General features: G+C 45.0%; 1 protein-coding gene across 1 annotated transcript in view; it reads right to left on the reverse strand.

Moving 5' to 3' along the window:
* LOC113406977 (collagen alpha-3(VI) chain-like) overlaps positions 1–14,009 on the reverse strand; it is a 111,077-nt gene that overhangs the window by 50,979 nt on the left and 46,089 nt on the right. Inside the window, exons 9-16 of the mRNA XM_026653976.1 lie at positions 12,846–13,445; positions 11,553–12,161; positions 8,859–9,458; positions 6,240–6,586; positions 5,439–5,517; positions 3,923–4,068; positions 2,012–2,104; positions 995–1,048 (exon numbers count right to left, since the gene is read on the reverse strand). Of these exons, the coding sequence (XP_026509761.1) occupies positions 995–1,048; positions 2,012–2,104; positions 3,923–4,068; positions 5,439–5,517; positions 6,240–6,586; positions 8,859–9,458; positions 11,553–12,161; positions 12,846–13,445 (2,528 nt within the window). The remainder of the gene's footprint in view (positions 1–994; positions 1,049–2,011; positions 2,105–3,922; positions 4,069–5,438; positions 5,518–6,239; positions 6,587–8,858; positions 9,459–11,552; positions 12,162–12,845; positions 13,446–14,009) is intronic.

Genomic DNA, 14,009 nt, shown 5'->3' on the forward strand with positions numbered 1-14,009 from the left:
CAGAAACTGAAAATGCATATAAGGGCTGGGCATGTGTACATGACAAAATCATGCAACTGACAGGGTCAGGCAGCTGCAGTGTGAGTTTCCTCACAGCATCCTGCCAATGACCTTGGTCACGACATGTGGGGGCCAACCCTCGTCTCAGGAAGCAACTGAAAGATAATATCTTCTGGCTAAATTGTCTCTAGCCTCTCAAATACAGAACGGTGTTAGGAGGTTCTCCTAAAAGAAAATGCATTCTGGACGGGTCGGTAATGAGATCCTGCCCTTAACTATTCAGACACAACTCCCATGGCACATAGTATCGGAGAGCAGAATTTGGCTTCTCTCTGTTATGTTGCTGGATGGATGAGAAAAGCCCGTTGGCCTCCATCTCACCATCTGGTGCTGTGCATCACGGGGTGTTTGTTTATTTCTTAGTTTATGTAGGACTTCATGGTGAAGTGACGGTTCAGAGACGATGATGCTAATGAGAAATTGAAATCATGGGACTCATTGTCTTCACCATCACTGTTACTGTCTGATATCCCAAAGGTTGGACTGAAAAGGGCAGAACAATCACTCCACATTTCTTTTAGTCCGTATCCATTACTTTGGGGTACTCCACTATCTTCACACAGGCAGGGTGTTTGCTCTGTTTGTTTGGCTCTCTATGTAACTCAGGTGCGGCCAAAGCTTCTCTGCTCTGAGTAAGGGGTGGCGAAGAGGTGTGTGCTCCGCCCTCGGAGTAGCCCAGAGACTGAAAGGCACACCTTTCCCCAGCTCCCCCTTGCTTCTAACACCATTTCACGCCCCGTTGTGAGTCAGGCCAGTAACTAGTGGGGGGCTGGAAGCAGGGCACCTCCCACTCCCTGCCCCACGTTCACAGGAGGGGATGTTGGGCACAAAGTCCCAGCTCCCCACCACCCACCGCAGCCAGAAACAATCTGAGCAATGTCAAGCGACCCCTTCATTCCCCTCTGAGGCAATATAACTCTAGGCAGTTACTTACGGGTCCACCTTCGTCGCCTGGATAGCCTCTGTAGCCGTTCTCACCTGGAACGCCCTAAAAACCAAGGCATATCAATTGATTTTTCAAACAATATCTGAGGTTTCCTTGCTACAATCCATGCTCCCCTTTAAGCCCCTGTTCAAAATATCCCTGGATTTAATACAGAGCAGACGTTTGGGAGGTATAATCTATAAAGAAACTAGTTAAATTAAATAATCTGATTACGACTTCCACAGACCCTCAAGCTGTGCAGAAAGCTAGTCTATGCAACCACATGTTTTCTATCACTAGGATTCTTCATTTTCCCGACACCGTCCCATCCGATTGCTACACCGACTGGTTGTGTCTTGTCTTAAATTAGATTGTAAATGCTCTGGGGCAGAGTCTGTCTCCTGCTGTGTTTGTACAGCACCCGGCACAATCAGGTTCTGACCCTGCCTGGAGACACTAGTTGGAACTGTATTCTGAATGAATACCATTACTATGTAACATGAAGCCCTACAATTTCATTAGTGTTGCTTTAGATGATTGTCTCTAAAACTCAACCCTCCTCCTGAATTGTAATTTTAAAACAAGCAAATCTAAAAACTAAAAAAGCGCCATTTTGCAGCTCAGAACTCTTTTTTTTTAATAAAAAGCACTTTTAAAATAATAATGTGGGAACTTGTTCCTTATAATAATATATGGAGCTATACCTCGCTCATAGAGCTGGAAGGGACCTTGAAAGGTCATTGAGTCCAGCCCCCTGCCTTCACTAGCTGGACCAACTACTGATTTTGCCCCAGATCCCTAAGTGGCCCCCTCAAGGACTGAACTCACAACCCTGGGTTTAAGCATGCCAATGCTCAAACCACCGAGCTATCCCTCCCCCCTTCTCAGCTAGGAATGCAGGATGCTGGAGTGAGTGAGTGCTACGTTTATATTGCTTTATTAGGGGAAAGGTCTGAAAGCTGGAGAGGATTTCTGTGAGATGTGAACCTAAGCTTGGCTATTATGAAACTAGATGCAGCAACGTACCTTTGGTCCAATGGTACCTAGCACTCCTCTATCTCCCCGCTGCCCAGAACACTTGCAGGGCACTCGGCAGCATGCTTTTTCCGCGACGTTATCCTATAATGAAAGCAAGCTGTTAAAAACCCATGCAGGAGATGAACTCCCGAAGCAACATTCGTCCTTGAGTGCTGTGTGATGGACAGATATGCAGGAAGAGTAATTTAGTAGATGAAGGACCTAAGGTTTATCCCCCAGTCCTGCAGTGAACGCTGCACAAGTTCAGGAGTCTATCCACATTGAGCAAGGTTTCATTGCAGGGTAAGAACCTGGATATTAGTGAATGTTAGCGAAATGTTTGATATGGCCTCAGAAACAGAGCCAGACAAGGATGGAGAAAAAATATTCACCAGGATTTTAGACACTTTTAAATGGAATTTTGCCTCCACTATATTTGCAACCATTTCTATTTGCTCTTCCCAAAGGTCCATGCAAGCAAAGATGTGTGTACAGACACGTTCACGGAAAGTGAATGCCAGACTCCCAGCAAACTCCTTTTCAGGCAGAAGTGGAAGTAATTCATACAGGCTAGATCACATATCAGGGAAAAGAGGATCTAAATTCACCCCTGGGCAGAAGGCCAATGCAAGGACTTGAGTGAGAGTTGAGTGGTGCATTGGCCTTGGTATGCCCCAGTTTCGCCCAGAAACAATGCCATATGCTTTAAGGTGACCATTCTCAATGCGGAAATGTCAAATCATGAGCATGGAATGCTCCAACGAATCCTCACAGCGAGCAACCCGCAGGCTGAAAGTCATTTGAACAAAACAATTTCAAAGAGCAGACAAGTTAATAAAAAGTAGTCTAGTTTTGGGTACCAGGTATTAGTGTTAGTCTGTATCCACAAAAACAACGAGGAGTCTGGTGGCACCTTAAAGACTAACAGATTTATTTGGGCATAAGCTTTTGTGGAGTCATGCATCTGAAGAAATGGGTTTTTTACCCACGAAAGCTTATGCCCATATAAATCTGTTAGTCTTTAAGGTGCCACTGGACTCCTCGTTAGTTTTGGGTAGTTCGTTAGCAGGAAACCAGTAACGAAATTCAGCAAGTAAATTGTTTGTCACAGAGGTCTCACCTACCTCTACTCAGCATTTACTAGGAAAATTCATTCAAATTGAATTGCATAGAGGTAGACTGAAAACTAGCTCGAATGGTAAGCCAAACGGTAATGTTAAACAGCTAGGTAGTGATTTGCGGGAGAAGTGTTCAGTGGAGGTAACACAAGGATCAGTGTGAAATCTGGTCTTATTTAATATTTTGATTAATGATCTGGACGAGGAAGGTTATAAAACTGGCAGCAGATACTAAACTGGGAGCAACTGCAAATGACAATGAAGATAGAAAATTATTGCAAAGAGCCCTAGAGAGACTACATACATGGGTGTAAAATAATAAAAGTGCAAGCTAGTTCATTATCAGAAATATTAGTGAAAGACAGCTATCCACGCAGAGGAAGAAACCTAGAAAGCAGCATTGCTAAAGAGATTTCATGGTGACACAGAGTGAGAGCAAGGTAGCCACAAGTTTGTAGTGCGATAAAGCAGCAAGATTAATGCAAATGGCATATAGAGAGGCCTAACTTCTTGGAACAGGGAAATAATAGTCCCGTTCTGTGGCATCGCATCTGGAGTACGGGGTTGAATCCTCAGGTGGTATAAACTGGCATAGCTCCTCTGAAATCAATAGAGCAGCACCAGTTCACACAAGAAAGTCAGGATTTAATTTTATTCACTGCAGCATCCACAAAAATACACAAATGAGTTTATAGGGCTAGATCCACAGCTCGTGTAAATCAGCAGAGCTCCATGGAGGGAGGATTTGTAAGTGTTTGTAAAGTTTCTGCTCTATACAAGCTGTTAGCTCAAAGTTACTTACAAGTTGTTCTGCCAGCTCGAAATCTAAATCCAGCAGATTTACTCTGAGAGGCCTGTTATACGTGAACCCACGTCCAAACTCTAACTGCATCACATCCTCAAAATTTTGTGTTCTCTCCAGCCCCACGAAGATGAGAGCCTTTACACCTGAAGGATTGGAACAGAATGCATTTCTATGAAAGCGCCAGCAACACTTGGAAGCATGCATATTGTAAAATCTAAGCATGGATTGTTCCTGTCTGCTTAACTGGAAATCTAAAGAAAATATTGGCACATGTTCATTAACTTGAATGATTTTAGGGGGTCTGGATAATGCAAGGGATTAATGATCCATCTGCCTCTCTCTGGGTTTGAAAGTCATCATGTTTAGGTGCCAGTAGGTAGTGGATGGGCTACACACACAGTGTTTCACCTCTAGGTCACCAGCTTGAATCCAATTTGCTTCATTTAATGGCTGAAACACCTGGTGGCTGGGCATTTGTCCTTATAAAGCTACTTAGTGGTCTCGGCCCGGTGGGGGCAGGTGGCCAGAGGACCAAAATTGTCCTCATGGGGCTAGATTCCTGCTGGCCCCATACCTGGGTGGTGCAGTAGAGAGGGAGCGAGGAATTGCTTTGCTCTTGTGTGGGCTGCAGAAGATTGGGTCAGCTTTGCAGCTTCTGTGCTCCGGGCTGTCCCAAGATGCTCCTGCTAGGAGCACTGTGCCCAGAAGGGGGCAGGAAGGAGAGAGCACCATGGTCAGCTGTGAGAGCGTGCAAGGCCTATTTTGCACTCTCTAAAGGGGTGTAGCAGTTTGTACTGCCCACAGTGCACTAGGAGGCAGAATGTCTCCAGTGGCAGTGCAGGGTTGCTGCTTAACAATACAATCTAGCTCGTGTATAATCCTAGGTGGAAAGAGCAAAGGCAGTGGATCCAGTCCTGCCAGCCCTTTGCCTCTGGAACTTGCCCTGCAGCCAATGGGAGTTCCGTGTATGGAGGGCTTGCAGAATCGGCCCGTGAATGAGCGTGGACGCTGAACTCCCATCTCATTCCTATAGCTGGTCCCTTCAGACCCTATCAGCAGCGCAGGGCGGGGCTTGCACTGCCATTGCCAACGCCCTGCTCTGTACCAGAAGGATTCCATTTCCCATCCTGCGCTGCCATCACTTTGGATGAAACAGATCAGCATCCCGGGAATCCTCTGCCGTCACAGGTCACAAGCTATCAGTTAATGTAAACTGAGTCAGAGCTGTGTGGATCCTGGATTGAACTCCACCCCTGTGCTCCAGACTCTGAGACGTTCAGATTTAGATCTGAGTCTGTCCGCATGGGCTTGCCTCCGCCCGCGATATACCACGCACAGGGTCTCCGTCAGAGTAACGCCGCCATAGCATTATTCAAAGGGGAAGAGGATTAAAAACAGCAAGCGTGTGCGAATTCAGCTTAATACTGACCTCGCCATTCATCAAAAAGCTGGGTGCACCCCTTTTATGAGAAGCCCAGGGCAAAATGAAGCAAAATGAAAAGTGATTGAATACCTTCTCTTTGCAGCGCGGCTGACGCAGCCTCCAGCTGAGCCATCCCACCATCTATCCCATCGGTTAGGTGAATTACCACCTGGGAAGGAAAAAATTCAAGTCAGGCCTCAATTGTGAAACACAGCCACATACAGTGAAATGTTTGGCCAGATTCTCAGCTAGTGTCAATTTTGCTTAGTTCCATTGCCGTCAATGGAATTTACACCACAATATTCAGAGCCGATCTTGCAATAACATACTTTCCTCAGGTGCACATTTCGTCTGAGGTCAGATCCTACTGGTTCCTCCTGGCCTTCACATATGGATTTTTGGCTTGACGTGCCCGATCATGTTACTCAGATGTACATTTTCCAGTTAGTAATAGCTACAGCTCAGTAAATGGCCCAAATTTGTATTCACAAACATTAGCCGGAGTGACACTCCACAGTGTTGTGCCTTACAATATATTTTAAAATGCCACTTAAGTGCAGCAAGGCAATACGGTTAAGATGCTCTAACAAGGATGCTTTGTTTATTAATTTCCCTGCATCAATTAAACTAATATATATACAGCAATATTCCAAGTAAAGAAATAATGGGGAAAAACCCAGACATCTAGAGATCTTTGCTTTTCAGTGTCAGGAAATCTTTCATGCTCTCAACATTTCAGTGGGGCAATTTCCTACCTGGTATAAACTGGCAGAGCTAAGTTCACTTCTCTGGAGCTGTGCTTGTTTAAGCCAGTAGAGAATCTTGCCCAATGTGTTTCTGTTTCAAAGCACATCGAAAAACCTCTAGAATGAGAGGAGAACGCAGACTTACTTTCACGTTGTTGGCAGGAGCTGTTCTAAATTTGCTCTGGTAAGAGCTCAGCGTCTGTGCTGTCAGAACATATGGACCACGGTTGCGTATGTCTTGGAACTTCTCAAACAATTCCGGCTGGTACTCGGAAAAGTCAAAGGCTTCAACGACTCCGGTGCGTGTTTGCGCCATGATTGCCACTCGCACAGTCGGCTGCTGGTTGCCAGTACAGCTGATCCTCTGCATCTGGGTAATTCTGTTCAGAATGATCTCTACCTTGGACTCCAATGCTCTCTGAGAATTAAATATATTTTGCCCTGGTCCAACATCCGAGACATCAAACCCAAGTATCACATCCAGTTTGCATTCTGGGGAGGAAAAATGTGTAGACTCATTCAGACACAGAGTAAGTGGTGGGGGGAAGTTATTTCACTAGGAGGATGGTGAAGCACCGGAATGGGTTATCTAGGGTGGTGCTGGAATCTCCATCCTTAGAGGTTTTTAAGGCCCGGCTTGACAAAGCCCTGGCTGGGATGATTTAGTTGGTGTTGGTGCTGCTTTGAGCAGGGGGTTGGACTAGATGACCTCCCAAGGTCTCTTCCAACCCTAATATTCTGTAATTCTATGATTCTTCTATGATTCTGCAATGATTGCTTCAGAACAGAGCAGGTACAGAACTCTGTTTATTTTTTTTTTAAATTGAGTCACCGCTTATTCATCTGTTGAATATTATCTGAATCCTAGACTGTGAGCTCTTTGGGCAAGCGACAATCTTTGTGCTAGTTGTCCAAATGACAGTGGCAAGTACAATGAGACCCTGATTCTGGTTTGGAGCCCTAGCTACTACTTATAATAATAACAATGAATAAAAAGTGGTTATATTGGGGAAAGGCCTATGTTTTTCTCAGTGTAGCTATTGTTTAGAATTCGACTTCATCTATTCAAAAACAAATAGGAAATGAATCCGCTAAGAAATAAATGTGTCCTAGACTGCATGGAGAAATACCTTGTTTTGCCTCTGTGAAAGCTTGTCCATCCTTTAATAGTGGGCAAGTGTTTTCTCCTTTCATTTGCTACTATTTGCGGCCAAAAACTGGAGTTTCATTTTACCTTGATTTGCACAGAATTACAAGTCTTGCATTATTTTAGGAGAGAATTAGTACAAAGATTTAATATGAGATGCAAAAAGTCTAGTGGTTTAAGCAGGGCATTGGGAGCCAGGACTCCTGGGTTCTATTCACGGTTTAGTGGCCAAACACTTTTGTATCATTTGGCATGGCAGGTAGACTCTGCTAGCTCCATCTGTACTTATCGACTTCACAGGAATGTTGTGAGCCGTAATCGATCTCTGTGAAGTGTTTTGCAATCCTTCGATGAAAGATGCAATGATGAGTGCAAAATGTTATTGTTATCTGTATCATGGGCATGTCTAACTTTTCCCCAGCGGGGACCACATCTTAACAGAGAGATCATCACGCAGTCTCAGCTCCCTTCCCAGTCCATCCACTGGAGCCCTACCAGTCTGGATCACCCTCCTTATTGCCAGCTGCTTCTGTATGCATCTTGGCACATCTGCAGCCATGCAGTGAGCTGGAAATGAGGAGGAGCCAGCATCATGTGACGTGGGCTATCTACAGAATGACCCACTAGTTGGATAGTACTTTCTTTTGTGGCTGTCTAGAGCCAAACAAAGCCCATCACTCTCTGAGGATGGACCAATGAAACAGATCCTACAATATGACAATGTGCCCTGAAAGTTCAGGGCAGACCTTGACAAAAGGGGTAAATCTCACTACTCTTCTCCCCACAATCCTTAATCCTCCAATATATATATAGTTATACCCAGTTCTGATCTAAAGGCAAAATCCATGGTGAGGTGAGGTCAAGCTGGAATTCACTGGTATAACATGCATACTAATCTTGGGCAGTCAGTTTTGAGTTTATCAGTTAGTAAGCCTTTGGTCATGAAAACTAACTAAGTCAGTACAAAGGGGCCAGTCAGATCAGATAACACTTAAATCCACAGGGCAGCATTAGATCATTTAGTAACTATTTTGTTTGAGGTGGAGATACTATCATTGTCAACACATGATCAATCAACCCTGAGTGCAGGGGACTGGACTAGATGACCTCTCGAGGTCCCTTCTAGTCCTATGATTCTATGGGGGGGAGGGATAGCTCAGTGGTTTGAGCATTGGCCTGCTTGTTGTGAGTTCAATCTTTGAGGGGGCCATTTAGGGATCTGGGGCAAAAATCTCTCTGGGGATTTGTCCTACTTTGAGCAGGGGGGTTGGACTAGATGACCTCCTGAGGTCCCTTCTAGCCCTATGATTCTATGCTAGTGTTTGTCATCTTAGAATGATTGTTGTTTGACATATATTGCAGTACCACCCCCCCACCCCATGTTCTAGGTGCTCCACGGATGGATAGGAAGGTTTTTGTGCTGAAGAGCTTACCATCTAGGGAAGGGTTTATAGTCTAGGGCTGAGCCCAGTCACTAGAATTTGCAAGATCCAGGCTTAAGAAAGCACGGGAACAGGAATACAAGGATGCTATTGGAGGCGTCTGTTTAAAGCAAACAAAGTGCTCCAAGAGGAGAACTATACATGGAAATAATATTTTTACAACAATGGCACTTACCTCTGGCTTCACTCACTCCTGGACACAGTTGCTCTTCCATAACAGCATCAAGAGTAATCAACACTTGTTCATTCAGTTCTGACAGTTCCTGGGCCGTTGCCACTCTGAAAGCAGTGGCACTATCACTGGACAGCTTGCTCACTTCATCCAGGTCAATGTTTTTCACACCAACGGCAAACACCTTGACACCTGCGTTTGCCAGTGCCAATGCCGCTGTCTGTCCGTCATCCAAAGGTTTGCCTCCTGTCACAATAAAAGCAACTTGAGGGACCCTGTCCTCCCCCCTGCCACCAGCCTCTTTCACAAAGTGCTTTGCCTGGATGTGTCTGATGCCTTCTCCAGTATTAGCCACTCTGCCTCCTTTGTAGGCTACTCTGTTGATAGCACTCAAGATCTGGTCTTTGGTGGTATAGTCCTTGAGAAAGAATTCATCAGTCACATCAGAGTTGTACTGGGCCAATCCCACTTTAATGGATTTATCATCTGAATAGAGAGCATCAATTATGGAATATACAAATTGGATAACCTGCTGGAAGTTCTCTCTCCCTAAATTGATGGAGCTGTCCAGCAAAAACACGATGTCGACTTCCTTTTTACCATCTGAAACAGTTAAAAAGAAGGTGGGTATTAAATGCTTTGTGGCACCCAGAATATTGTCTCAAACCCTAGAGGAAAATAGACCATTCTTAAATTGTCGGCAAAGGCTGCGTGCTGCACATAGAAATAATTCTGCATTTCATTGAGAAACATGTCTTGCCTTGGAAAATAAGATGAGCAGTAAGACTATGGCTGATTCAGAATGAGTGACTGAGTCAGTGAAGACCAAGCCATTCAAAAGTGAATGGCTGCCTCCTTTTTTGGATGGCCAATCTTAAAGGAACCTGACGTTCAGTGAGCAGGTGGCCGCTGCATTTTCAGAAAGTCGGGCCCCTTTAAGATGTCTCTTCTTTTGCTAGCACCCAAATTCACAAGTCACTTTTTAAAATCTTGGCCGGACTATACAAACTGACACAAACCCCAGCTCACACCTCACCTTTTTGGGGATTCATATTAGCACCTGAGGTCCAAAAATCTCCCTGCCCCTGCTCTGCACCTGTGCTGCTAGCCTGCTAAATCCATAGCCAAATCAGTCAGTCCGTGCTGGAGAAAATGTCCTAAAGCACCAATGAACTAGGAAAGCCCTCTGAAATGTGAGATTTGAAGAAACCAGCCAGCAAAGCAGGTTCTGCAAGATCTATTGAGACCACATTTTGGATGTGGCAAAATATCAACCAGAGATGACCTCTTGGGAGAAAAGAGACCATAGCGACAGGAAGGAGAAGAGAATCAATATGCTTAGGTTTGAGGCAACCATTTAGGGTGACAGATTATATGCCGAGAGTACAAAGGGCACAGTTAGGGTAATTGAAAGAGACAACCATGGTTACATGGAGAAAAGGAGTGACTGTATTTCAAAAGCTTTGGAGGAGCACCCAAAGATTATGGGCTCATCAGAACCAAACATTAAGAGGTTTGTCCATCAAGATTCCAGATTAGGGTACCATTGGGTGTAATTCATTACTGGGTGCCAGTGAAAAATCAAACGAGGAAAATGCTGAGCAAGCAAATGATAAAAACAGTGATTCACACACAACATGCAAGCACCAGGGTGAAGCCAGTGCAGAGAACAGGATAGATTGGGGGTGGGGAAAGGCAGAGAATAGAATTCCAAATGCCAAATCTAAGTGCAAAACCTCTATTATTTTAGCAAAATGCCTGGTTCTATTTTAAGGCTAGGAGAACTCCTAAATATAGTCCTGATCTAAGGCTCTTGGAAGTCTATGGAAATCTTTCCACTGACTTCAATGGACTTTGGAGCAGGTCCCATGTGAAGTAATGTCATGTTTCACTATCACTTCCATCTCATCTTTATGTTTCTTCAGCGACACGAGCAGTTTTGTGACCACTCAGAAGAAAGGGTCCATAAAACATCATATTCATAATAGAGTCATGGAGTTTAAGGCCCGAGAGGACCCCCAGATCATCTAGTCTGACCTCCTGTGTATCATAGGCCAACACCACCACCCAGCACCCACATACTAAACTCAACAACCGAAATGAGACCAAAGTACGACAGCCCACAGGAGGCTAGACTCTATGTGCCACAGGCAGAGAACAAGAGGGACTGAGGGGCACCAGTGCCCGAGGCCCCCACAATGTCAGGGAAATGATTAAGTGAGACATACCCAGATAATCCTGGCAAGTGACCTGCAAGTGACCACACGCTGCAGAGGAAGGCGGAAACCCCCCCAAAGTCACTGCCAATCTGACCTGAGGGAAAATTCCTTCCCAAACCCCTTACAGCGATCAGTTAGACCCTGAGCATGTGAGCAAGAGCCAGCCAGCCATGCCCCTAAGAGACAGAATGCTCAGTGCCACCTCAGAGCATGGACCCACCCCACCCAAATGTTACGCTATATAATATGTTATTTATTTTTATGAGGGACATATTTCCGTCTTATTCACATTCTAAATTCTACCATTTTCCAAGTTCTGCAAGGCCCTTTCGGCAAGTATTCTTTAGTGCAATGCAAGCAAAGCAATAAGGACTAAAATACATTAATTCTGAACAGCTTTACAAATTATGAGAATTTTATCCCATGCTGCATCCCGAAGGTTCCCCCCAGTGTATACCAACATGAATAAAAGACTGACCAGGAATTGGAATTGGAATTGGAGGAGGTGCAAGTGTAGGCTCTTGAGGTTCTTCAAATGATTTGATGAATCTCTTTTCAATGGTTGGGAGTGCTGTAAAATCTCTGATTATGAATGCAAGTCGAGGATCATTGGTAATTCTCTGCAACTGAGTGCCGTCTGCATTCCTTGCTCCTACACCCAGGATTTTAACCCCAGTGGATGCAATCAAAGCAGAAGGTCTAGTCACATCATCCTGGGACCTCCCTCCAAGGAGGAGGACTAAATGCTGGGGGACCCCGTCTTCTATTCTGCTCCCTGCAGACCTAATGAAGTAATTCTTCACAACATAGTCCAGCGCGTTGCCAACGTTCAGTGGGGACCCTCCTTTTAGCCTCAGGCGGCGTATGGCTTGCAGAACAGCATCTTTGGTCTTGTGTTGTTTTAAAAGGAACTCCTCGAATACAGTATTGCTGAATTGGGCAACACCAATTCTCACTTTGTTTGGCCCAACATCCAGCTGCTGAACAATTCTGATGATGAAATCCCGAATGTGTGCAAGACCGTCGGCCCTGACGCCGTCAGAGCTGTCGATGAGGAAGATGACGTCCTTCTTATCACCGTCCAAATCTGCAGGAGAACAAAAACGTCAAGGAGAGAGGAAAATTACTGACATGAAAAACCTCCTTTGCTTGAGCTTTGCTGTAAGGTTTCTGAGCAATCTCTTCCCAAGGATGACCCAACTCATGGGATCTCTGATGAAGCTCCATTCACCTGATAAATATAGCACATATGCTTTGTTTTTAAGGGGGAATGCTAAAATGTGCTATCTATTAAAGTGAAAAGCCACCCTTTAGGCATGGGAATTGGAGTTGGTTTCTTTTGGGGGGGCGGTGTTTTTTGTTTGCCTCTTTTTGGCTTTACCTGTCAGTTTAAATTTACATCCAAAATTATAAATATATATCACCCCAAATCCTACTCTCCTGCACTCTGACTTCTACTTTTTATGCATTCATTTCTTTAAATGTTCCTAACCTCATTTTGGCCCCAGATTTATGCTCATTTTAACTAGAAAACTCTTCAAAGGGCTGCAGACAAGGTAAGCAATGCAGCTTTTGCCCAGAAAACCTTAGCCCTTGATATCTCCATGAAATCGCTAATGAATCTCCATTCTCCTGACAGTGCGAATGTGCTGTATTTGTTTTTCAGGGGGAAATCACTTGTTGGCAGGGAAAAAATGGAAAGTTATTTGCACTTTTAGCAATAGCTACATTAACAGCAACACAAAGGCACTGGGTGATCAGACAATCTTACCCGGAGGGACTATTATGTCTCCCAGGAGACTTTGTATCTGGTCTGAAGTCAGCGTTCTAATAGGGGTGAGCAGCTTCTGCTCTAGGCTGGGTAGTTCCTGGAAGTTTCTCACTGAGAATATATACTCAGGGCTGAGAGAAATCTTTGTCAGCTCCTCAGGATCCACATTCTTTGCGATACTCAAAGGTGCGACTCCAGCTAGTTTGATTTGGAGGGCAGGGTCCTCTATGTCATCACCAGACTTGCGGGAATAGAGCAGTATTAAAAACTGAGGGACACCTTCCTCTATGCGACTTCCAGAAGTTCTTGTAAAGATATTTTTCGATACATACTCCAGGGCAGCTCCTACATTAACTCTTTGGCCAAATTTGGGCCTTAATTTTCTCACAGCACTCAGCACTTCGTCTTTGCTGGAGTGAGCATTGAGAAGAAAGTCGACCCTGGAGTCATCACTGAACTGGACCACAGCAACCCGGGTGGCATCGAAACCCACATCCAGGGAGTTCACCATCCGTTCGATCAGACCACGGATGAGATTGAACTCAGAGGTAACATATTGGGAGCCATCAATGAGAAACACAACATCCTTCTTGCTGCTCACTGTCAAAAGAGAAAGAGTTCAGATGATGCACGTATGCCCAAGAGTTGCATTGGTAAATGATCTAAAGGGCAAAAGTTTAAGGCACCCGCAGATGTGCAATTACACATCATCATTTTCGGGGTCATCAGCGAGCAGCACCTTGCTGAAATTAGCTGTCCAATGAAATTGACGTGTAAGATTAAATAGTGTGGAAATCTAGTCTGCAGTCCTCATACACAACTCTGACTTACAACATTCGGAATCCAAGTGAGGCTAGACCCTGCAAGCCACCTTCTGTCCCGCACTCTCACAATCTCACTTCGATACAGCCACTAATTAAAAAAAATAGGGATCACGATTTGTCATTTAGTGGACAGAGGGGAGCCTGTCAGCCCTCTCTCTTGGCTGTGTCAGGGAACAGAAGCATTAAAGCCCCTTTGCTCCCCCGCTCAGATTGCGACTCTGGCCATGTGGGGTGGAGTAATGGTTGCTCTCCTGATCTGAGTCCTCTGAGTGAAGGCCAGGGAGGGGGCTGAGAAGGCAGGAAGTCAGAGGAACCCTGGCTCCACACCTCCCCCCTATTC

The sequence above is a fragment of the Terrapene carolina genome, unplaced genomic scaffold, assembly GCF_002925995.2.
Source record: "Terrapene carolina triunguis isolate 2854851 unplaced genomic scaffold, T_m_triunguis-2.0 Scaffold174, whole genome shotgun sequence".
In the NCBI taxonomy this organism is placed as follows: Eukaryota; Metazoa; Chordata; order Testudines; family Emydidae; genus Terrapene; species Terrapene triunguis.